This window comes from Pholcus phalangioides, unplaced genomic scaffold, assembly GCF_987345545.1.
Source record: "Pholcus phalangioides strain wild (caught in Gottingen) unplaced genomic scaffold, Ppha-v1.0 ptg000017l_1, whole genome shotgun sequence".
NCBI classification, from domain to species: Eukaryota; Metazoa; Arthropoda; class Arachnida; order Araneae; family Pholcidae; genus Pholcus; species Pholcus phalangioides.
Window position 1 is genome coordinate 58,824,210 of NW_028301610.1, and position 27,265 is coordinate 58,851,474.

Genomic DNA, 27,265 nt, shown 5'->3' on the forward strand with positions numbered 1-27,265 from the left:
TTGCGAAGTTCTCATACCTCCCAAAGGGTAACATTGGTGTCTACCCAGGGAGAGGTGCCTCACAGTTTGACAATCACCATCTTCAAGTATAACACGGGTGCACATACACGTATTTAATTGTTGTCGTAAACAGATATGCGGCAGTATTATTACTGTCTTAGATTTTGATCAAACATTACGATACCTAATCCATCGAGAAGCAACAAAATGTAATTTGCAAGTCTCCTAACCTTTTTAGGGTTCAATCGCTCTTGCTATTTGACAAGCAAAAAAAAAAAAAAAAAAATCAAGACTTTCAAATAGAGAAGAAAAAGAAAGTATACATACATAAGGAAATAATCCCAATCCAAAGTACAGGTAAGCGTTCTCTATTAGCAACACGCGAGCTTTATTAACAAACCAAATAGGGGAGCAGCCATCTTGGAATATGAAGGATAAGAGAATTAAATATGGCGAGACAACAAGAAACAAAATAGCAATGGGACTTATTATTCAATGTACTGTATGTATTTCTCTTTGTTTGAGGAAGACAAGACTAGTCTGCAAACGTGGTAATGAGCGGACAAACCCGAGAAGAGGTTGTCAACCGGAGCAACAGCAAAAAAAAAAATGTCTGTGAAATACTACGAATTATTGAAGAAAAATACGAAATAAATTTCATTTTTTTTATACGTGTTACCCATTATGAATTATCAATAAGACTTACAGAAAAGATGGGAAAAAACGGAATGGAGAGAAAAGAGTGAGTGAGAGAGAGAGATAACATATTATACATATAGTGATCGTTTGGTGAAGGTTAACGACTGGATCTGCAAAGGGTTTTTGACTGCATGAGAGCCGTTGAGCGGAAGCTCTTTAAAGATGGGAAGGGAAATGACTGGATTATAAAATAAATAAATAATAATAATAATAAAAAAGGAAGGAATAAAACTAAAACTATCTAACTCTGCAAAAGAAGCTTTCCGCTGTTTGCGGCTATAAAACATGAAAAGGTTACTCTGTCATTAAGGCGATGCAATAGCTTCTTTTCTTCATTGATTCTCCATACATACGTACCGACATTCGCAAGAGAGGTTTAAGGTTCTTTTTCTTGGTCGTATCTTCGTATGGAATTCTTCTAGCATTTTTGTTCAATTAAATTGGTTAAAGAGGGGTTGGAAAATCTCGTTAATAATTAAGGGATATGCGTGGTTGATTCGTCATTCACTAGGTCTGTCTATCCAGACATTTTTCTAATTTTATTATATGGCGGTACAAAAAATGGGAGAACATTTCAAAAATTTTTCTGTCCATAAACCAAAACAACAAAGACCATATACGTGAAGAGAGGATTCGGATTCATTCGAAATGAGATTAACGTGCCTGTTGTTTCGTTATAACCACGATATTTAAGTACGTAGTTAGTGTAGTGTTTCGCATTAAAAACGCCTGCCTAAGGGTGCGATTGTAAAAGTTCAAGGGTCGATATATATGCGTATATCCGGAATGATGGTTGCCCTAAAAAAGAACTGAAAAGACGGATTAAATTGGGTTAATAATTTTTCGCGTTAACAAACTCGGGTCAGTAGACCTCCCAGAAAGCATCTATCGAATCAGATATAACGAAGCTAGCTTTGTTTTGTTATAGGCCGGCCTATCATGTGAGCAGATGGCACCGCGGGCACGAATTCAGTCATTAATGAAGTCGTTGGAATATTCACGAACTCTGAGTAGATTCCGCTCCATCGAATGGAGATGGATTTCATAGAACAAGAAGTAGATATTAGCCGTAATTAGTAAAAGGTGCTCGAAACACTCCCACATTCTTCATTTTTCATTATCATGTTGTTTTCAATGGGAAAATATGGAAGCAATCCCATGAAGAAAAAGATAATATAATGGAATGAAAAAAAACCTTAATGGAGATGAGATGCTGTTCTCAAGTTCTTCGGTATAGATCATTTACTAGAATGACTTCTTCCTCCTACTTCCATAAACTGAGAATGTATCATTCCAGTAACGCGTTTGGAACAAATTATGTAAAGAATTTTATTGCTTTCTAAAGCAAAAGTGAAATTCTGTGTTTGATAAAAACGAAGCAACAAAATCACATACGCGAGTCAGAACAATCTGAACCCCAACCGCCATGAGGCGCATCTAATAATGGAGGTATTCGATGGACTGGAATCAATCAGATGATTGAACCAGGGTAATCACTTCATTTGTTTCTGATATTGGGTGATAGTGTATATCCCTTTCAGACCCGAGTATTCCTTTTTTTTTTTGAATTCTCAAAATGTTTTTATATTTTTGTGACTCAAAAAATGTATTAAAACCATAAAATATCAGCAAATTTTTACTTTTCAAATTTAAATTTATTTTTTGTGAAGAAATAATTAACTTCGTTTAAATTATTTCAGCAATGATGATGCAGGGTATATTTATCTTCACATACAATTTTTTCCAGAATTTTATTGATAAATTTTATGCAATAAATCACAATTTTCCAGGGGCACTCTCTTTTGGACGGCATCTTAAAAAAAACCCCTGAAAGTTCAACTTTAAGGTATTCGACTACGTTCGAGATCATTTTTCTATAAGATAACACTGGAGTGAAGTTTAAAAGTTTAATAACATTTTTTGATAGAAAGTGTCCCACAAAATGTGACAACAATAAAGAATTTCGGACTGCATATGTCATTTTCCATGAAAAAGTCATCTTTATGTCAAATTTTAAGCAAAATGTACTTAATATTTGAAACATGATTGCAAAAAATCCTGAGAATGGAGAGAATGCTTTGTTATTTTCACAGTACATTCAATTAGCAATGGTGCAGGTTATAAACCAAAATTTAAAGGATTTTATATGATATTCTCATAAGTTACACTCAAATTCGTTAATTTAGGCGAGATTTTTTGAAATTTAATTCTACATATCTTTAAAACTCTGTAATTAAACAAATATATGTGATAGACCTTAGATTTTGATTCATTCGATTCATAACCTTAACAATATATAGCAGAGTATTATATTGAAATTTCGTAATGATACATTGAATGGATTTTGAGAAATAATGTTTCAACCTCAAATAAAATGTGAAAGGTAGGCTTCCTTATAGAACGCGTTGAAAGGTTCTTTTATCATATATTACTTGTATGTAAAGAATCAACACTAAAATGGGCCTAACTTTGGTTCTAAGCATCATATAAACAAAACAAGTCCTGTTTTGGAATCGGAAGAAATATAAGGGTTTCCATAAAAAATAAAGAAATATCGCGGTGATTACAATGTCGTGGCACGTGGACTTGATGTTCCACTATGATCTAACAAAGGCGACGTGTATCATGACGTCTACTGCACGTCTATTGCTTGCCTCTGCTCCATTCGTAACTGAAGATGTATACCTTCGCTCAGGCAAACTCAACATCTCATGTGACAACGGGAAAGATCACCCCCTCCCTAGAGCCGAATATTATGGAAAAATTCGCCAGTTCAGTAAAATACGGGACGATCAAACGAACTCAATATAATTCACCCCTCCCGTCGCACTGTTCTGCCTCCGCGCCCAGTACCTATTTTGTGGAATCGTTAATTAAAAGACAAATATCGCACTTCCATATTTAATCTTTATGATGGAAGGGAATAGATCACTCTCTCTGTCTTTATGTCAATTTGGAATTTCCCATCGCATTTTTGAAATTTTTACTTAGTGTGATTTCTAAAAATAAAGAAGGGAGAATGAATTTAAACATGTAAAAGTGAAAGACTTTTACCTGATTATAAGACGTACTTCTTTGGCAAGAAGAGAATTTTTGCGAGTTATGGTTGAGTAATAGACAGTAAAGTTCAATTCTTCTATTCCTCCAAGGCAAAAAAGACTAAGCTTTTCATGTTGTTTGACAGTTCTTTTTTAGCAGCTACAGGGTGTTTTTTAACTTCTTAGTAACGATTATTGTAATTATCTACACATTTTAAACGGTAGAAAAACACCCGTAACTGTTTTGAGAGCTAGTCAAAAAACAAGACAAACTATAATGAATATACAGGGTGTCCTGTGAGTCCTAATTCGGCCTTTACGCAAGCGCGGATCCGGGGGGGGGGGCGATGGTCGTGATCGCTCCTCTCATGAGTCGAATAATATGGAGAAATTCTGTCTGTCCCATAAAATACGGGATGATCCGATGCACCTACACAATAAGTCACTTCGACGTATCGCCCTGGATCGCCTGTCTCCGCTCCCTTCGCAGATGAAGATTCCTGCCTCCATTTCATTCGTAGCTAAAGATGTCTGCCTTCGGGCTACGGAAAATGAAGCCCTCGCTCCATTTGAAGCTGAAAATGTCTAACTCGGCTCCATTTGTAGCTGAAGATGTCTACCTAGACTTCCTTCGTTGCTGAAGATGTTTGCCTTCTCTCCATTTGAAGATGAAGACACCTGCCTCTGCTCAGGCGTGGATCCAGAGGGGATTGATGGGAACGATCGCCCCTCCCAAGAGCCGAATAATATGGGAAAAAGTTTGTCCCGTAACATGCGGGACGATCACACGATGAAATACGACATCAATAATAATTGAATACAACATTAATTCAAAATGAAAGAAAATATTTAGTTCACGAAGTGAAGCAAAAGCTTGAGATTTAATTGACGCAATCTCATTTAAAATTAATATTTGAATTAAAATTTTTTAAAATTTAATTTCAAATAAGATCGAAAATTAATGAAACCTCATCCTTTTTCTTCATTTCATGTCATGAACTGAACATTTTCCTTTATTTTGAATCGATTTTTATTCATCTACATTGACGTCATAGTATTTTATAATGCGTGCAAGCTGTTTCAAAGCATTTTTTTGAGTATTTATAAAACAATAAGTATCAGAGATATATGTGAAACTTTATACTGGCATAGGATAGCACATACAATCAAAAACAATCAAAGGTTTGAAACACTTTAAAATAATATTTTACAGGTCTGCCTGCGGACCATAGGTTGAGAAACGCTGCTTTAAGGCAGAAAAAAAAACGGCTACGCTTTCCATGTTGTTTGACAGTTCTTTTTTTTTTAGCAGCTACAGTGTGTTCTTTTTTCTTCTTGACAAACACGATTATTGTTATTATCTACAAACTTCAAACGGTAGAAAAACACACCCGTAACAGTTTTGAGAGCCAGTCAAAAAAACAAAACAAGACAGGGTGGCGAATTGTTCCGTTAAAGCCCCTAATTTCTGCCGGAGGCACGTGGTGCGATAAATATAACCGATAAGAAAGCGATGAACGAATACTTGTGCGTCTCGCCCGAACTGCCGTTAACCATGGCTAAAAAGTCATACCCGTATCGTAATTGTGCGCCCACAGTGTTGTTAAGGAGAAGGCAAATGATCATGAGAATGCACTGGCCATTTGACCTTGGGCGCGTAAACTAATTTCACGGAAAAACAACATCATCTTTATACTACGCCAATAGCGAAGAGTTTAGGTATGAAAAGAAACGAGGAGGACCGAGAGACCGAACATCCTAAAGCTGAAGCCGGGGGTTTTTTTGATCGCCAGGGTAAGATAAAACAATGGGCACATTGTCTTGTGCACCACGCTTCTTCCGATACACCAACAGAGAGGAAAAGAAAATCAATACAAAACAATCGCAATGGTCTCCCTGATGGATTAATAAGCTGCACATTCTCATCACGTCAACTTCCGGACGTGGACATCTACAATCGCTCTAGGGGCTGCATTTTTTCCCCCCTAATATTGGGTGGACCATTTCTTGATGGTAATCTCATAAGAAACAAAAAATTAATGGAAATAGCAATAAAAAATAATGCCCCGCATTTCATTCTTAGAGCGAAAGCGTTATCAAAGATTTAGACATCTCCCAAATTGTTCATAAATTGTATAGGTTACGTGCTCTCCGAGCCACCAAATCTTTTTCTATTCTTTACTTCGACAATAAAAAACCAGCCCTTATGAGATTCGCCCGAGTGGCGTGGTGGTAAGATGCTCGTATACCAACGTGAAGGTTGCTGTCGTTGTCCTGAGTTCGAACCCGAGAGAGAATATAGGTAAGATGTTTTCCCAAATCGAACTTGACGCGACCGCCAACAGACCGCGCCTTCATTTCCAACCCATCTCATTAATGGCAGTACATTGCAATATAGCTATATGGCCAGAGTTGGTGAAAAAGCTCTTATGAGATGACATTATATGACTGCCAGCGATTATATACCTTTCAATTCTTGTGTGAATTCCTCTATAGTTTGTATTTTCTTTTTTTTTTTTTTAAATTTCGCACCCAGGGCACCAAACCCGCGTGCACTCTTGGCTTGGGGTTCAAAACCCTAGACCTGTAGGATTCCCTGTCTTCGAAAGAATTTGAAGCTATTGCTTGATATAGAAATCAAACTCCATGTAACATGATAAAAGTATATTTATTCCGTTTTGTAGCCCCCAAAAATTTAGCGGCTCACCTTTCGCACCTGCCCCGAGGGTTAACGACCAAGGTATCACACCATAGAGATGTTCCAAAAAAATTGTGCTTCGTGGCTTGCAATAACTACTGTAATAGTTCCGGGAATAAAAACTGTTGATGTTTGATCATCAAGAAGAATAAATGGCGTGAACAGCCATTTCCATGAGTTTTGTTTTTTTTTACACATGTTCATTAAGAATTTCCCCCAATTCAACAAATTCTTCCCCATTCTTCACGCGATCGTCTTTTCTCAATTGGTATCATGTGAACCATGCAATCGTGGGTACGTTTCATCCTTCGTTTTTATTCATAGTTTTCATTGCTAATACCAAAAGTGTCGACGTAAAGAAAACATTGGGGGGAAGGACTGGAAGTTGCCAATCGTCCCGTATATACGGGACTCAAGTACCTACGCAGGAGGGAGCCGGGATGCGTTGCATTGCATATTGTTTAATTATTGGGGAGAGGGCTCATTAAGTCCTTGTGACTCTGTATTTTATCTTACAGTTATAAATACCGCAGTATGACTTCATGTGATGGACTTAGGGCTTCATGGGAAGTTTTGAATGAGGACCACCATGTCTGAAAGGTTGAACACCAGTGACTGAAGACGACAATCAAGTATGACATAACATGGGAATTGTATCGTAGAATATTAAGGTTGCATTTGTGTCATTCTAGTTTAAACCTTTTATAAAACGCACCCAATTGAAACTTGTCGGGTCCTTTATTACCATGAATATTTGTCTTTAAACTTTGTTTTTAATTAGTTTTTGTATTTGCAACTCAAGTATGTGTGAATACAACTATCTCTCGCTTTACGCGGTTTCATTATAAGCAAGCGCGGATCCAGAAGGGAGCGATGGGGGCGATCCCCCCCCCCCTCCAAGAGCCGAATAATGCAGGGAAAAATTGTCCGTTCGTAAAATACGGGATGATCTGATGCACCTATACGTTATATCTGCCTTCGCTAAAGCCCTAGTATAAAAGGGGGGGGGGGTGATGGGAACAACCTCCCTTGAGCCGAATAATATGGGAAAATTTCTATGTTCCGTAAAATATGGGACTATCAAATTAATCTTCAAAATCACAATCCGCACAATCACTAGAATCAATCAGAAGTAGTGAAGACAGAAAAAGTATTAATTCAATTCATTCATATTGCCTAAATTCACGGGATTTATTCATAAATAAGTCTGAATAATTAATTCGTTAAAAAAAGGTTCACTTGCTGTTGGGTTCATTTTTTTTAAAATTCTTCGGAAGAGAACCAACCCCCTACCCCGATCTTTCCCGTGTTAAATTCAACTCATTTTACGCAATTTCGTCTTACGCGACTATTTTGCGGAACCAATTAACCGCATAAAGCGATGGTTGCTTGTATTTGAAATTGACTATAATTTTTTAAAAGAATGTTGTATACTCTTTTTCAATATGAGCAGCAATTACTTCAATTGAAATAGTTATATTAGAAAGTTCTCTTCTGGAAGAGAATCGATAACAAAGAACTCTGGGGTTCGTGACTCCACCTCGTCAACAACGGAAGAGTTATTTTACTACGATTCATAGAACCTGCAAATGTTTCTGGGAGTTGAATTCAACCTAATTGTATGTTACGTTGTTGTGTTCTTTATTATTTTCCCCCCTTTTACGAATTTCATTAGCATTAGAAGAGAAAAGTTGAAGCGACGGTTTTTAATCGAGGTAGGTAGCATATCTCAAAATGGAGAACGTTAAAGCGTGCGGAACAACAGATGCTATTGCCACCCATGGAAGAATGAATGCTACTTTTTCTTCTTGATATTATGGCGTCCAAGAACATGCGAAGAAAGAATCAAAATGGTAACAAACTCATCTAAAAATAAAGCACTTTTTGTTCCCCTTGCCACGTAATCAGCTAGAATGTAAGAACAAAATCGTCGCAAGAACAACATTGATTCAGCATAGCGAGCAAAGAGCATAAAAGTAATGCTGAATCGACGTTTACTCGCAATTGCTGGATGCCTGTAGGCCAAAGCATCACACACACACACATACACACAAAAGAGTAACACCCTTCGTCATCAGGCAGCCAACCTAATGCAATAATAAACCAGTTAAATATTACTCTTTGCTACATTAGATGACTGTGAAAGTGAACACAGTGATGTTCACCAGTTTTTGTTGTTTCGAGTGTGTTTAATAACATCGATATTTGGCACTATCTACCCTCCGAAAGAGTTAAAGAAGTGACCGTGAAGCTACTTTCTGTGTAGTACACAAAAGTGTTCTGTGAAAAACTACTTTATACGGTGAAACAACTAACTGAATTTTATTCATAAACAAATCAGCCAGAATATTTTGTTTGCAACGAATAAAATAATTATAAATGCATTTTATGGTGGTACCAATAACACAAATCCAGAAGAGATGCCAGCAACAGCATAAATTTTGTGGCGACTGATGATAATGCCACCTCTCGATATAACGATAACCCCTCTACAATGATATTTTTTCTTATTCCATAGAGTATCGCTATATCGAGGTTTCACTGTATTAGAAAGTTTTGTTCTGGAAGAAAATCGGTAACAAAGACTCTTTGGGGTTCGTGATTCTACCTCGTCAACAACGAAAGAGTTATTTTACTACGATCCATAGAACCTGCAAATGCTTCTGTGAGTTGAGTTCAGCCTAATTGTATATTGCGTTGCTGTGTGTTCTTTATTTTTTTCCTCTGCTTTTAGGAATTTCATTAGCATTAAAAGAGAAAGCTCGCAGTTAAAGAGACGGTTTTTAATCGAGGTAGGTAGCATATCTCGAAATGGAGAACGTTAAAGCGTGCGGGACAACAGACACTATTGCCACCCATGGAACAATGAATGCTTCTTTTTCCTCTTGATATTACGACGTCCAACAGCATGTGAAGAAAGAATCAAAATGGTAACAAACCCACCTAAAAGAAAGCACTTTTTGTTCTTGCCAGGTAATCAGCTCAAATGTGAAACGCATAGCGAGTAAAGAGAGTCTAGAAGTTATGCTGAATCGACGTTTACTCGTAATTGCTGGATGTCTGGTAATAATAAGGAGAAGATGGGCCGCCGCAGCACACACACACATACACACAAAAGAGTAACACCCTTCGTCATCAGGCAGCCAACCTAGTGCAATAAACCAGTTAAACATTACGCTTTGCCACATTAGACGACGGACGGACATTTGAAGACGACTGTGAAAGTGAACGGTGATGTTTCGCGCATACGTTTTGCATTTTAGCCATCATTAAATACGATCCATTGTTTTTTGGATGATCGTTTTATGGATGACTTGTGATAACAAGTCGCTGTCATCTTATCTTGATGGACGATATCTCAGCACGCAGTGAACCACTAACAAAAGCTCTAATATCTCGTTGCGTGTCAGCTCGACTTAAAAGGTGTGGTATTTTATTTTATTTTATTATTTTAGCTCGTATTCCTGGCCAGAAGATTACGGAGTGAGTGTGCCGAGACAAAAGCCAAGATGTGATGATGATGTACCTACACCCAAACAGGAATGCAATTACCATACGAAGAATGAGGGAGAAAAAACCAGAGTAATTGATAAAGAGGGATGATTAAACTGTCCAAACGGTGTCAGAGCTGATACATTAAAAACTAATGGGAGGTCTTTTTAGAACATAAGGAAGAACATTTTTTTGTGATTGCAAAACCAGGAAGAGTTGGTATTGATGGATTTGGTACTTTTCGTTCGGTCAAGAAGCTTTTATCGCTCTCATTTTTGTGAAAATATCTCGCATTGCAACATTGTTGCATTTTGTGAGTATCAATTAACGAGATAGGTGCAATAAATCTATTTTGATGTTGTCCAATAAATCAGAAGTTCCCAACGTAGAGCTCTTGCGGAACCCTTAACCCTTTCCGTGCCATAGTAGAAATCACCGAACCCCTGTAAAATGGCATATCTTTTTTAATGAAGTAGGCTTTCTTCCGATTTCCAGAAGCTGCAAAGTGAAAAGTATTTTGGGAAGTGTTCCGAAAAGAGAAATTAACTCTACAAAATATCTGGGCTTGTCAATGCTAAAATAAGAGGCTTTTAAGGAAGCGAGATATCTCGTCAACGCCGCTGAGAGGATAAATAGTTTTTAGGATGTTACACGAAACCCTTCATTTCCCAAGAATCCTCACTCCTGGTGGATAAAAAGTTTCCAAGAAACCATACATTTATGAGGTATAATTTCCATATAAAATGGAAGAGATAGCATTTATCGTGTCTTATCCCACGCACGAAGGTGGAACCAGCTTCTGGTTTGATAATTTAATGTAAAAAAAACTCCAAAACACATCGCACACAAACGAATAAAGCTTAGTGACTCAGAGTTAAAAGTTTTAAGCTAGAGAGCGCATTATTGTCAAATATTTTTCACTTGCCACGTGATGTTACATGACAAGAGCTGATTGGAGAGTGTAAGAACCTGCGTGTTGTCTGGTGTATGAAGTCTCAAAATTTTCATTTCGCTTACTCACATACAGCGAAATTTCCCATATGCTTTGCTTCTAATATTGATTAAAAGAATAATTTGAAGGAAAAGAATTTGCAGTGTGATGCCTTCGTTAAATTTTTTCCTTGGTTCTAATGTCCGCAGTCACTGATCGACAAGATTGGGAGAGAAAACTACTGGAATTACTGTTTTCTATTTCTCCAAATGATCTGAATTTATTTTTAAATTACACTGTTTCATTAAAATTCAGAGAAAAAAATAAAAGTTTTGCGAGATATAGGAAGTGGAAGTCACGTGTAACTAACCTTTCTTTGCTTTTATGATCACGTGAGTAAAGCTGTGGAAAAAGGCAAAAGCATCGAAGTAATTTATCTTGATTTCCATAAGGCATTCGATCGGATCCAACATCGTAAAATCTCGAAGCGTTTACATGAGATTAGGATTGGGAGTGGGCAACTTTTTGAAATGGATAAAATCGTGGTTGAGCGATAGGTCACAACGGGTTATGATGAACAGGGAGTTTTCCGATAAGACAATGCGAAGAGTGAAGTTCCTGAAGGAAGTGTCCTTGGGTCCATATTTTTTTCACTTTTTATCGATAAATTCGATCAGGCTATCGATGAGATTGTTAGACTCGGGCATCAAAGTGATGGGGAGTTGCTCCAGACCAACTTAAACAGGACGGCAGCATGGACAAATGAATGGAGCATGATGTTTGGCGTTGACGAGTGCATGATCGCTCATTTTGGTTCGAACAATCCACGTTTTTGTTACAAGTTGAATGGTGTCATTATCCCGGATGTAACTAGGGTCACCGATTTAGGAATTCTCATTAACAAGCGGATTAGGTTTTCTGAACATTATTCAACAGTGGTCAGAGAAGCGAATAGAATGCTCTGTTTCATTCTCAAAAATGTCTCTTCGTCATTTTTCCGCTTTTCCGAGGCTTGATTCGTCCCACAAGACTTATTTTCTGTAAGGTTTTGGATACTATACCCGCATAAGGACATAGACTTGGTTGAGGGGGTGCAGAGAAGAGCTACGCGTTCTCTTGTTGGCACACAATGCTTGAGCTATGAAGAAGGATTCGATTTCTCGAACATGCCTGCATTAGAAAAACGCGTGTGTGTGTGAATGTGATCGAATGCGCGGGGATGTGATCGAAGTGCTCAAAATTTTGAATGGGATGGATAGGATGAACCATGACTTTTTAATGCACAATCAATCAACTGCTTCGACAAGAGAACACCAGTATCGTTTAGTAAGGGACAACTCCAGGTTGTGGTGTCACAAAGAGTTTTTTTTTCTAAAGGGTTGTCAATAAATAGGCTTACCTCCGTGAATTCTAACACAATTGTTAAACATTTAAAAGAAGTACGATAATAATATTGGGATGAATCGAGAAGCTGTCCATATTTAGAATAAGACAACCGTCATCTTTTTTTATGGGCAGTGTATTATTTATTATTAATTATCAGTTTTTTTTCCCTCGTCATGTATGCTCTTATATTGGGTTGCTGTATTTTGGTTATATTTGGCATCCACACATATTTTTTGATGGCCATCTTTTTTCAGCCACCTCGTTAGGCAATTTGCCTGTTCTGACCTTTGTGTTATTGATAACAAGAGCTTTCTTTTTGGAAGCACCCCGGGTTCCTAGAATTTTAAGGGTGTCGTGGAACCCCAGTGTACTAAATGTTTCAAAGACTCTGTACATTTGATATCGTGCATCAACCTAATAGCACAATGCGAAAGTTCTTGTTCCCACATCTATGAATTTCCCTTATTCTCAAACCTTTGTCAGAAATTCGGCCATTTCAGCTGTCAATCACACATACGTCTCCCCGTTGTAATCCTTCATCCATTTTATATAATAAGGTACAACATCTGACAAGTTTTTTTTTTTTCACCTGCAATCAAAAGAACTCACGAAATCCAATTTTTTGATATAAAAAAAAATCAATTCTTTCTAATATTAGATGCGAAATTCACGGTCTTTTTCTGAGGTTAAAAATTTCACACACCAGTGTGGTTGGTGGATATAATAGAACCAGGTCTGCATTGTATTGATGATTTCGACCAAGTGCCTTTCATAGACGGGTTCAAAGAGCGACGGCATTTTGAACTCTTCGTGACAATGGGTGAAATATATTTCACGAATGAATCAATATAATTTTCAATATATTCTTCATGTGACCGTATGCTAAAGTGTTAACTATCGACTTCTTTATTTGAGCTAACCTAAGTTATTATTTTCAAGTTCTGCAATCTATTAATTGCTAGAAAAGTTGACCTCTTGCGAGTGGGAATGCTGAAATTTTTAATCACTTTTTCCTTCCACCAAGGTGAAGAATTTTAGAAAATCATAGTAATTTTTATATTTTCACATACATGAATATTTTTGAATTTTCACTTGTACATTTCGTATCTTCTCAGAGGACAACTGAAATAAGGGGCATACTCCACAGCCGTTGTCATTTCTATAATCGCAAAGTGTTATGAAATAATTGATGTATATATCTCGTATTTGGAAGATACGAGGTAAAATTTTCAAAACGTCTTGAAATCATCAATTATTTAAAGGTTAATGGGAAACCGTGAACTTGAAAAACAGATAGAAATGAGGAAAGCCCCCTAGGGTGAGGTAGACAGCATTGGATTTTTTCCATCTTCCTTCTCAAAAAACAAACTTTGATGGAAATTGGGCCCCTTTCCATTGTAAGGAAGAGCTCTTTAAGAAAGTTTGTACTTTCAACATTTTTTTCAGCTTTCTCTTGTGCAATCGAGTGAAACGAGCTATTCCTTATTTTTAAAGAATTTCGATGGTTGAACCACTGGCAACAGTTGAGTTCTTATAATTCCACTTCTCGCCTCTTGAACTAACAATGCGTCTCCCTTCTTCTTCATTTTTTTTTACTACAAATACTAAATATTTTGAGTGAGACATCATTATCGGGAGACGGTAGATGTAGCAACTTTAAAAACCAGAGCAAACACGTGATTACATTCACGGGAACTGCTAAGGTTTTGTATTCCGTGGTCTGAGTTCATTTTCAAGTATGCGATATGTAAGTATTCGGTCGAAAAATGACGTCAAAGGAAATCAGATGTGTAGAGGGATTCGCAACGAATAAAGTGTGAGATAAAAGTCACTGGATTTATAAACTGTATATGCTTTATACAAAAGTGAATAGAGTGATTGAAAACATAAATATATGTGAAGATAAAAGTATGGCAAGTGTGATGCATAATCACCTGCTAAGTTTTCAAGAGCCGTAAGGAATTCAAGAATCACCGATGACATTATTTTCATTAATTTTCAACTTTTTTCTTATCGTTTTATAATACAATGTTTAACGGAGAGCCTTTCGGGGTTATATATTTATTTTAAAACACTCCATACCATCGCGATAAGAAATGCATGATTGTATGATAAACATCATTCAGCGTTTATTCTTTTCAAACGCAAATGAAATTAGCTGGGGGGGGGGGCTTAAATGTTGATAACGATCAGTATTCTATCTATAAATGATTTACCCCATGAATATCACAATAAACTGAAGACAGTGCGAGAAGTTTATCATCGTGGTATGTGGACACAACGTTTTACGAAAGATAAAGAGATGCTAAAAACTCTTGAATAGCGCAATATATTAAAAGTTCTAGAATATAATGTACACGGGTTTTTCTATAATGCCTGCTGTGTCTTTTCTCAATGTATCAACAATTTTTACGTTATCATTATTAACGTCATACAAACCACTGTACTATTCAAAGTCCAAATGTGTCAATAAATTTGCTAGAGATATTCCGCCATTCCGCCACAACAAATATCGTCTTTTCAACGTCACACACACAAACAGTTTATTTATTGAAATAAACAGGTTTTTGGATATTATCAACGCCATCTATAACAGGAGGCCTCCGCGAGAAGTTCGTGGCGTCACTGAAGAAGGTCATCTCACCTATAGCCATTGGATACAGCAGGCCGACGCATGCGCCATCTTTACCCTTTTTTGTAGTATATACGATGGCTATAGGTGCGAAAACCTTCTTCAGTGACGTCACGAGCTTCGCGCGGAGGTCTTCTGCTATAGATGGTGTCGATAGTATGTCGAGGTGAACAGGAAGAAAGCGTTATTTCTCTCCACCGGGAAACGAACCCAAGACCTCTTGCATACCGGGAAAACGCACTTACCATTATACCACAGAGAGACAATTTCTTTTTCATTAAACACGCACAGTAACGTGACTTGCTGAGTAGAGGCATTGCAGCCTCTTTTTAACTTCAGCTTATAGCCTCCAGGTCGCGGGATTTCTTCCCGGTGGAGAGAAATCACACTTTTTTCCTGTTTACCTCGGCATAATATCCAGAAAGATTATTGATTTCATGTATCTTTGCCGATCAAAAAAAAAAAATCATTATTCATTTCTAGTGTATTTATTCATCAGTACGTATAGACAATTCTTGTGAGCATAAAAAATATTTAAAATATACTATTTTTAAGTCTTCGATGCTATCAGACATATATTTAGCATAAATACTGCGTTCCGACCAGAATAAATATTCATGTATAGGTAAAAAAACGACTACGATATTCAACATCCAAATGTTTCAATAAATTTGGAATAGATAATGCTTGAATTGAATTTAAAATAGTTCAGCAACCTGATCAAAAACAGATAAATAAAACTGATGGGTTCAAATATACCCCAATCATTTCAATGCATTTGGAGTCACAAGTTTTGTGTATTGAACTTCCATTGAATAGCTGAAGTATTTCTAATCATTCGGGTTCTGACAGGTAAACTATCGTTATTTTGCTTCTCCCCCCATAATTTTATGCTACTTATTGAAAGAAAAATCCAACCCAATCACTTTTTTTTTCGGAATTCTACTTCAATCGAAGAAAAAAATGCTCATGATTGATTTGATTGATCGTTCTACTGCACATAACTGCTATTAAATGTAAAAATAAGGAAATAACCGGTCATCAATGATAATTTGTTTTCTCATTTCAAACATTTCCAATTGATAAACGGTTCATATCCAGGTCATTAGAATACCAACAAAGCACGTCAGTTTCATGTATATACCTTTTGAACTCGTTGAGAACGGATGCAATAATGAGATTTCAAATAATTTAGTGTATTACCGCTAACTTAATACTTACTTCCATATAAAAAAAGAGAAATAGTTTTATACTTCCATAAAAAATCTCATAAGAGAGAATATCGTTTGCTTTACAAAAGTGGCAAATAGCCCAACGGGTATGTAGGAATGATAGTAGAATATTTAAATACTATGTTTTTTGATCAATATTCAAGAGAGTTATCTACATTTGAATTTAGAAATGCTCCGTTCTCAAAGAACATTAGTGGAAGTATTACCTTTTGATTAAAATTTGATCCTGTCAAAGTTTGAAAAATGGGTAATTTCTACGTCACCTGTCGATTTCAGAAGGTTTTAACTAGTCCAAGAAAGAACACTTACTGCCCTTTCGTCATTAACATAAGAAACACGATCATTCTACGGTGGAATCTTTCATAACGGACATTCCCGTTAGCAGACATCTCCAATGACGGACACAATTTTGAATTACATCGACGGATGCATCTTACTGTCAATTATCTCAATTGATATCAATGTATCTTACTGTCCATTAATGGACACTCCTCGTTAGCGGACAAAATTTTTGGTCCCATGGGTGTCCGTCATCAAGAGATGAAAAATACCGAAGTGTAAGAAAAAGGTGAATATGTTCCTTTCTGATAGAAACAACTAACTTTACATTGTAATTTCTACCAAAAATATTCTCGTTTGAATAATCCCGGTTGTATAATCTGACAGAACTTATTCCGGAAATTTTCATAAACTATTAAAAAGAGTGCATTTCGAAAAAAAAAGTGGAAATGTTCCCTTTTGAAAATAAGCTCCTCATATTAAGATTTTTATGATTCATGGGGTTGATTTATCAGCCAGGGTATGGATAATTCTACAGGGATCCAATAAAAAAGTGTCTATATGACCACTACGAGTTTCTTAATTTTGAAATAATTTCATAGAGAGAATACAATGTATAAAATATGTGTAAATTACAAAATTTTTTCATGATAGTTAAATACGCTATCAGTATACTAAAGTAATGTAAAAAAAAATCATAAAAACTATATACTCACCACAAGAGATGAGAACACTAACGTTAGATGCTGTATACATATTAATGACATTTCAAACCTGAAAAGAAATTCGATGTAAAATATTAGTTATGCATTCCTATGTTTATATAATTCAGAATAAATCGACGTAATTACATAGATCGAATTCTCAATAATACACTGTTTATCAAAAGAGCTGCAAAAATTATTGGCGCAGTAAAAGATGTATTCAAAACACATTTTAAGCATATCTTATCCTCTCAGGTAATCAACATGCAATTATCTTAACAAGATTGCTTTCTCTTTCGCGGTTAGTAAATGTTCTGCAGACACAATTTGAATTTATGACCCAATTTGTTATTTTAATGTTCACTATACCTAGTTATAATCTTTAATAGATCCTTTAATTTTGACCTAGACTAAACGTTTCGTGAAGACATTGATGATTACCTAACAAGTCAACGTAAAAATGAAGGTAAATTTTCAAACCATCATCTACTTTACGGTATCAGAGTGACACTCTCTAACTGATAGCGCTAAGCTATTTGGCTGGAGCAAGCCCATCAGTGGGCCATCCACCATCTATTAACATACTATTTCGGCTGAACCTAAATAACTACCTTTGTATATACGATACGAATCTAATAAATTCGTTGAATATACAGATATCCTTATCCCACCATATACGAATTACAAAATGTTCAAGGATGAGGGGAGTCTATAATGAAGATTATGAGATTTTGCGGAACTCCAACCACTTACATATTATGTATCGAGTTGCGTTTTTTTAAACAAGTTATACGTTGATATCATCGGAAGACCTTTAAGGCCAGCTTCTATTCTCGTGAGTGTTGTTAGTGAAGTAGAGAAAAACCATCAACAACAAACTCTGCCCGATGTTTTTCTAGCAGAAATGACCGCCTATTTCTAGCTAGGTGTGGTCAGTGTTCGGTAAAAATATTTCCACCTTGTCTAGAACATAGGTGCTGACGAGAAAATCGTTCAAAACATTCTGATCAGTTGATGTTTAAGAATTAAAACACCATTTCTAACACTGAGTACGATCAGTAATTGATGATTCTAATTACGATCTACTATGCGATAACGTGATAACCATAACATTTCACAACGATTATCTTTTTACTTAACTTGCGGAAAACTTCAATCAAAAAAACTTGCACGAAAAAATTATTTTTCAAGTTTTCATCTTTCTTCAAGCCCAAAAATTAGGATACGAGTAAATTAGAGATCGGTGATGATTAGATACATGATCTAAAAATAATAAAATTACACCGCAAAAATTAAAAGAAAAATCCTGAATTAATTTAAAAGTAGTTCCACTCCGGCCAGAAAACTACATAGTCTTTGACAGTGTCAAGAGTGTAACAATGAATGATCGGATAAAATGCGGAGGACAACTAGCCATGAGTGACCCTGATGTGATACGGTTTAGCCTTATCGTAGTCAATCTAAGTTTATTAAATTTTTCAGATTGTCACCAAACTGAATGGGGGGGGGGGAGACTTCACCGTATGGTCTTCAAAATTAAAAGACACACTAGCGTAACGAAGCTCAATTCACGTCATCGATCCAACGTCTTGCTTGGGTCAAAGAATACAAGGAATGAACAATCTATGATTGAAAAAAAGTAGCATGGAGTGATGAGTCCCGTTGCAACTGTGTGACACAATAATGGCAGGCTGAGAATATGAAAACAGCCCCAAGAGGCTATCCTGAATCCGGGATGTGTAATTACAATCTCTACATTCTTAGTAACACTAGAGTCATTAGCATGCCGGAGATTGGTTACTACGAGCACGAAAGATAGCAAAACGTCACAAGGGATGTAAACTGAATTTCGAAGTTCATTAACGAAAAATTAAAGCAATAATAGCACGGCCCAGCTTCGTGATCTGTTGTTATTGTAATCTTGATGCACCTGAACAGCATTTGATTAAATCAGAAAAAAAAATGAAAGTATTTTTTAGTGAATCAATGAATGACAGCAAAGATGGAAGGTGAATTTGAGAGGAAATCGAACACACAACCTTCGGTACGGGTGTCCTGTGCTCTAACAATTGTTCCATCTGTGGATGTCGGATTCAAGCACAATGAAGTATATCTATTGTTAAACGTCACCAGAGCAAAGATTTCACTGAGTGACGCAATGGTTCATCACTCATTTCGGCCAATCACGATGAGCTAAATTTCTATAATGTAGCTAGGGATGTAGGGTTTTTTACAAGCGAATCGATGATGTCTTGAAGTGTTCTCCCTGGGCAATGTTAGGGACTTCTGTTACTTGCAAGAACCACTCAGACAGTTTAACTACTGTACGATCATCTATTCCCTCATGTCTGTCATCAATTCAAAATGACGTGAAGTGTATTAGTAGGACAACTTCTCCTCTGACAGCTCCCGATTTGCTACTGCCTGATTCGAGAGGCATTTCATTATAGGACCCGAATAATGAATTTTCCACTTAGAGAAGACAAAATTAAATCCTTTTAAGTGGGTTTGGGACATGTGGAGCAAAGACTAAACCAACGCCACCTACATAAGAAGGCCTCTGCACGAAGCCCGTGACGTCACTGAAGAAAATGACCTCACCTATAGCCATTGGATATAGCAGGCCGACGCATGCGCTATTTTTACACTTTTTTGTGGTATATCCAATGGCTATAGGTGAGATGACCTTCTTCAGTGACGTGACGAGTTTCGTGCGGAGGCCTTTTTTTATAGGCCGTGTTGACTAAACACGCGTTATTCAATACAGATAACCCTGGTTGAATCATAGACAGCTACATCCGATGTTTGGCAAACAATCCCGCTGACAAATTTCCACTACCATGTCTCCTCGTGAGGTGGCAGCCGTTATCAAAACTAGAGATGGCATCACCCGTTATCTAAGACTAGAGGTGACATCTGTCGTTATCAAGACCAGGGGTGGCACCAATAGTTTTGAAGACCAGATGGGTATCGCTCGTTATCAATGTAGGTATTCATAATCTCACAGAACACCAACATCACTTAAAAATGCAATTTCTTCACACTTGAACGAGGAAATGGTTTCAGTTCCTGGCATTAAACACCTAATAAAAAATTTTTACAAAAAATTATTCAACCTTAAGAATGCGATATGGATAGGGTTATTGCCTAAACACAAACCAGGGACAAAACGTTTAACATACCAGCACAACCTCCCAGATAAAAACTTCTTTAGCATCTAAAAAGTTCAAGTGACTCATAGATTCTTGTTGAAAAAAGAAAACTTTCAGCATTAAATTTCAGTATTCATGTCGTGTTGAGAATTCACAATTTTCTTCTTAGGATATACTATAATAAAATATTCCGAGGCATTGAAACAATGAAAATTATTCAAGCAGTGCAAGAAGAGCCTCCAGGTGTGTTACAGCTTCCGTTGGAATGGTTTTTAAACCGCAAAACACCTATAAAAAACTATAAAAATTTTCCAAGCACTTAAAAAAGAAAAAAGTACGATCAAGACTATTTTTTTCCCTCCGTGTTGTTAAAACTTGTGATTGTCAGAACTTTCTGAAAGGGTAAGCATGCTTGCGTGATCCGAATCAAGGTTGGGAAAGATGAAAAACTTGAAAAAAAAAAATACCGTCCGTATTTAGAAAATTGACCCAACATGCACGCATGAGTGGCGAAAAGAAGCATGGATAAGCGAGGTTTAAAAAAGAAAGGGAAGCATATACAACACTGCAAGGATATGTCCGGAACGAATATAATGTTGGAATCTGAAAGCCCGAGTTATGTATAGAGAAGGGTATGTGACACTAGGTCACTCGATGTTCGTCAGTGGCTGAACCTTTAATCCCATAATGATCTTGTCAACAGGACACGCTCATTGGTTTCTTATTGACTGGTAGAAAGACATTCCTTTTACAACGTTTTTCTTCGACGTATTAGACACACACAAAAAGACAATAGTTTCCACATCCACTGTTGCCTCTTCTCGTAAATTTGCCCATTACGGGAGATACAATAGATAGACCACCATCGATGAGATTGTAAAAGAAAGAAAGGCCAATTGCACGATTGCTTGTTGTTGTTGTTTTTTTTTATCCCACTGAAGAAAAAAGCACAATTACATTATTTTCTAAGGAATAATTAAATGTCACGTTAGTGAATTATTTTGCGAATAATTTTTTTTAATTACATCTTTGTATGCTGATAAGTAGCTTAAGAAACAATTTGAAAAAAAGAAATGGAAATTAGCTATCCACAAAAATATACTGAGTTCCCCGTAATGACCTCGTAAACTCTGTAGAACAAGAATCATCGCTCGCAGTAGAAAAAAAAAGGTCTAGAAACACAAAACCAAACCTCTACGACCCATAGGTTCCAGATAAAACGGGTAACATAAAATTTATGACGTCGCATCCGGTGGGTTGGAATAGGAAACCAGTCCCCATCCAATCGAAAACGTCAACGTCTTGTCAGAATAAGTTCTCGGTACTTGTACTGCCAATTAGAGCCACTCGGTGGCGTTGCAGTACCGGATGTGACGTCATAAATAGTGTTTCCCCGTTTTGTTTGGAAACTGCGGCTCGTAAAGATGTGATTACTTGTTGTTCTCTTGTTACTACAGTCGAATCCCGTTTTAACGAATACCGTTATAGCGAAAATCTCGTTTTAACGAACACTTTCCTAATTCCTCTGATAAGTTTCCATAGGAACAATGTAAAAACCTGGAATTCCTTCATAAAGAAATTTCGTTGTAACGAAGTGATTTCTGCGGTATCTTGAGTTCGTTATAACGGGATTCGACTGTACTTGTTTTTTACTCAAAATTCTTGTTTTGCAAGGTTGATTTAGGTTTTACGGGACAAACTCTGATACCAGTGGCTCTCAAGCTAGGGCCATTTGCCCTCTCCCCCTTGTGGTCCTGGGATATTTTAGTATGCCATGGGTTTAAAATCAGATGAAAGAGGAACTATGACAAGTGGTGAAGGGGGGGGGGGGTACATAGAGCTGTGAAGTTTAGCTCTCAAGTAAATTATATGTTGGGAAAAAATGTGACTGCTTTCAGAATCCAACAGATCTGTCCGTGGAATCAGGGTCATCTTAACCTATGTCGGCGTAACCAGTGGCCTAATGTCCATAGGAGGCATACACAATGAGATCTGGTGCTATGATTTTCGAGTGTAAGTATCCAAATATGTAAGCTGTTAATTTCAGCTAAGTATGGGGCCCCAGAACATCACGTTGCCTAGGGACCCATGATGGTGAAACGGCCATGCATGAAACCCCCACAAGTAGGACGCTCACTGAACTGTAGCCCAGGGTAGGCGTGGGCCCACGGGGATGCTTTGGGAGGGGTTATTTATTGTGTAGGTTCATTGGATCGTCCCGTATTTTACATAAACTTATTTTTCCCATATAATTTGGTTCTTGGGAGGTATGATCATTCATCTTATAAATGCGTGCCTGATCCAAAGTTCCAGAGATCGATCGTATTTATAAAATTTATGTTCATTATAAATTCAGTTTTGACTAAATTCAGTTTAATATTAGTTGTAGAAAGGGTCTCTCTCTTTCTCCTGGATGAGTGCGGGTGCCCTGAGCAGGGCCGTAACTAGCATTTTGTCGCCAGAGGCAAACATTATTTTGTCACTCCCCAAATTTTAAAATTCGATAACTTTGTAACGGTGTTGCCACTTTGTAAAAACTGCCACCCCTATATATTTCCACCGGGACAGTTGCCCCCCCCCCCGACTGCTGTAGTTCCGGCCCTGGCCCTGAGTAAGACAGAAGGACCACGAGAAGAAAATATGGCTATGGGCTAAAAAGGTTGGGAGACACTGCTCTATACCACGCGGGTAGTTTTATATCAATCGCCTCAAAGCACTCAACTAAAATTTTGATGTTTTTAGCCAAAAAAAAGCAAATATATGATATACTACATAGACTAATTCCAATTTTTGTCCACAGAACAATCTTTCAACCATTGACAATAAAAGTATACTTCCTATTGCCAAAAATTTTCAAATTATATGCGGTTTTTTTAAATGTCGTGATTTTTTTGAGGGGGTCGTTTACGTAAAAAATTAAGAAATTAACTTTTTTTTACAGCCCTCGTGCACTAAAACTTCAAATGAACAAAAATGTAGAGCTTGCTCCAAAAAGTTATTTACAAAAATGTCCATATTTTTTAATGCAATACTGTATTTATAGAGATATTCGATATTTATCACCAGGGATTGGGAATGTGATTCAGGGATTGAGAATGTGATTCAGGGATTGAGAATGTGATTCAGGGATTGAGAATGTGATTCACGAATTGAGAAAACAAATTCAAACTGCAAAAATTCTGCAATAAATTTAATTGCCATTGTGAATAAAAAAATAGACTATTTTCACGCTTTAATTATTTCAATAATAATGCCTTTCCAGTCAAGTTGTTTCACAACCTTTCCATTTGCTTTTCTCATGTGGCTAGTGGTTTGAAGTTGGAATCATAATCATATCCGGGTGATCACAAAATTTCAGATTTTTACTCGGTTCAAGGCATCATTACTAGATGATAATGCATTATGGTAATACTTATCCATATATATAGCAAAAATATCATCCTTGCGTGTTCTCATTCTTATCATTATACACTTAGAATGTAAGCGTAGCAGGTCGTGTTTTTAACGTATAAATTCACTTACGTAAGTTATCGAATATAAATAGTTCAATTTTCAAGTTTTCTGCAAGTTTTCATCGACCCACGTTGATTTAAGAACCTCTGGCAGTCTTCTTTTTACCGAAAAAAAGCTACTGAACTACCATCACATTCTCGAAATTTGACGGAAATCTAACCAGGAATTAAGATAAAAGAGTGAAGGCTATCAAGACAAGAATGGGTATGTACATTTATTAGCTGGGAAAGAAAATGAAATAGAAATAAGGAAACTTATCTTAGCACAATCACTTTGTGCATGGTTTTTTCCAATCGAGTATGATGTGATCTCCGTCAATAAATATTGCATGATATAACGACAGGCTTTCCAATGCTGCATTTATTGAAGTTGGTCCATAAAAATAGAAGTTTTCTAGCCAAAACGAATTTGGTAACAAATAATTCGCCAAAACATCGTGATTTTTCATCCTTAATATTACGGTAAATATTGGATTTAAAAATACGGAATTTTTCGCAAATGATTTCTGAGAGCGGGTTTTACACTTCACTAACTGGAACCTCTAGCACTCGAGGACTTTATAAAACGTTAATTTCTTCATTTCGTATGCGCACGACCCATCAAAAAAATTACGAAGTTTTATGAAACCTTATGTCATTTAACCCTTTCACACCCGAGCATTCATTTCTTGGAATTTTAAAAATGTTTTTGCATTTTTGATGCTGAAAAAATGCATTAAAAACATAAATGTCAGCAAATCTTTTTTTTTCCAAATTTTTAATTTCCTTTTATTTATTTTAATTTCCTTTTATTTATTTTAATTTCCTTTTATTTATTTTAATTTCCTTTTATTTATTTTAATTTCCTTTTATTTATTTTTATTTCTTTTCTTTTATTTATTTTTTTTAAAGAAATATTTAATTTTTTTTTCAAAATTTTCACCCAAGATGATGCAAGAGGTTTATCTCCAAATACAATTTTTTTCCAGAATTTTTATTACTAAATTTTACGTAATAAATCACACTTTTCTTGAAGGCACTTTCTCTTGGAAGTCGTCTTAAAAACACCCCTGAAAGTTCAACTTCAAGTGCTGAATTATGATGAAAGCCCCCAAAGTTCATATTCACCAAATTTTCAACTCGAAACTTACGCAAGGGGTACCTTGACCATAGTAAACCTTGAAACAGTTGAAATAGTTTTGACATTATTGCTTTCTAGCTGATGTTTTTGGAGTGCAAGAGATTAGAAATACATAATCGTACAGCTGAACTTATTTTGTTTATGCTTTTAAATGTAATTTATATTTTAAATTTCACCGTTCTCTACTTTTTTTCCTATAAAAACTTCAACTATGTCCATTTCTTCTCTTCCATTCACGTTCGGTTATTCCCTAATGAAATTTGTTCAGAAACATAATTTTCCTTTCTACAAGTGTAATAAAGAATAATTATGTATTTCATCCATATAAATACGTTCTTACCTCCATCATTGTTACTTTTGTTTATATATATTAATAACAAATATTTGTGTCATTATTTTGATATTTTATATTTCAATATATGATTTATATTTAAAAAAATACTTATTATATTCAAGATTCATCGAAAGACTGGTTATTTGTGGAGATGAAGATTACAAGGAAGAAAATTCATCACTGCCCCCACGGGGACTCGAACCCCGGTCTCTCGCTTGCCGGACGAGTGCTCTACCATCTAAGCTATGAAAGCAGATAGAATATTTCAATCTTGGAGCATGCTCCAAGGGGCAGTGATGAATTTTCTTCCTTGTAATCTTCATCTCCACAAATAACCAGTCTTTCGATGAATCTTGTATTGACAAGTGGAGAGGACGTTTCTATATACTTATTATATATTATTTTTCTTGTAGCATTTGTATTTTTTATCTTTGCAATTTTACCCTGTTTCAAGGTACAACAGTTCATGCTTCAAGGTACAAGACCCTTTGTTGTACCTTGGAATTTTTTGCCTTTTCAAAAATCGATATTTCATGATTATAGTAAGAAAAAAAGTAATTTATAATTTATATGATGTTTCATACAGTGTAAAGTTACTAAAAAAATTAATTTCTTAAAATTTCACAGTAAAAATTGACTGAGAAAATGTTTTTGAAAAATAATGTGCCAGGCTATAAGTCTCCTCTACTAAATAGGAAGAAACTTATCAAGGTGACCAATTCCCAGGTGAGAAATTCCACAGACCTAGTGAAGTGAATATCGATAAGAAAGATCATCAAAAAATCAAATTGTTACATCTAATGTTACGGGAATAATTATTATAATGTTATATATAATATATACAATAATATATAATATAACTAATAATTACTGGGAAAATAATAATAAAAAAATCCGCAATGGTGTATATCCTTCACATTTTATTCGTGACACACACTCAAGTATTTTTTTTAAAAAATTCAACTTAAAAAAAACATGTTTGGTCACAGTGTTTACTTTTTTTCCAGCAATAACTCCAAATGGAACAAGAGGAAATAGCTTTTGTTTTTGATAGGAATCTCTATGTAATTCCGCCACCCTCCATAAACTGTGCGCACAAAGTTAAGTATTTGAAGAATTGCGCCTCATTTTCTGATTACAGAATTCTCCGTTTGTGCTCATGTTTATACAACGACCGAATTACTATCATTGCCTTTTTTCTTTATCTTAGCAAAGAGAGTCTTTTCACTTATGTGATGCAGTTGGGCATGACCACGAGATTTTGAATCAACCAACCCTTATCTGTAAGAAAAAAGCAACAACCAAGAAACATTCAATAAATGCAGCATCGGAAAGCCTGTGATTATATCATGCAATATTTATTGACGGAGATCATCATACTCGATTGGAAAAAAAACATGCACAAAGTGTTGTTGTGCTAAGATAAGTTTCCTTATTGCTATTTCATTTTCTTGCCCAGCTAATAAATGTACATACCCATTCTTGTTTTGATAGCCTTCACTCTTTTATCTTAATTCCTGGTTAGATTTCCGTCGAATTTTGAGAATGTGATGGTAGTTCAGTAGCTTTTTTTCGGTACAAAGGACTGCCAGAGGTTCTTAAATCAACGTGGGTCGAGGAAAACTTGCAGAAAACTTGAAAATTGAACTATTTATATTTGATAACTTACGTAGGTGAGTTTATACGTTAAAAACACGATCTGCTACGCTTACATTCCAAGTGTATAATGATAAAAATGAGAACAAGCAAAGATGATATTTTTGCTATTATATATGGATAAGTATTACCATAATGCATTATCATCTAGTAATGATGCCTTGAACCGAGTAAAAATCCGAAATTTTGTGATCACCCGGATATGATTATGATTTCAGGTGCCCCCTCCTTGTACTTCCTACTTCAAAGAAGCATGATAACATGCCTCTTAGCAGCCAATTTCTAGCTGTAACATTCGAATACGCCTCACCGAGCGTATCGAACGATGGTAGCGTGTCATATAAAACCATTAATCATGTTTAAGCATTAATGCGTACTGATAAGAACAAAGAGAACGAGA

At 36.1% G+C, this 27,265-nt stretch overlaps 1 protein-coding gene and 1 non-coding gene across 2 annotated transcripts in view; both read right to left on the reverse strand.

Annotated features, from left to right (window-relative positions):
- LOC149074182 (uncharacterized) overlaps positions 1-27,265 on the reverse strand; it is a 133,500-nt gene that overhangs the window by 61,787 nt on the left and 44,448 nt on the right. Inside the window, exon 2 of the mRNA XM_089246718.1 lies at positions 17,104-17,161. Within this exon, the coding sequence (XP_089102844.1) occupies positions 17,104-17,154 (51 nt within the window). The 5' untranslated portion in view covers positions 17,155-17,161. The remainder of the gene's footprint in view (positions 1-17,103; positions 17,162-27,265) is intronic.
- Positions 25,391-25,462, reverse strand: TRNAA-GGC (transfer RNA alanine (anticodon GGC)). Its single transcript has one exon. It is a non-coding gene; the product is annotated as a tRNA-Ala (tRNA).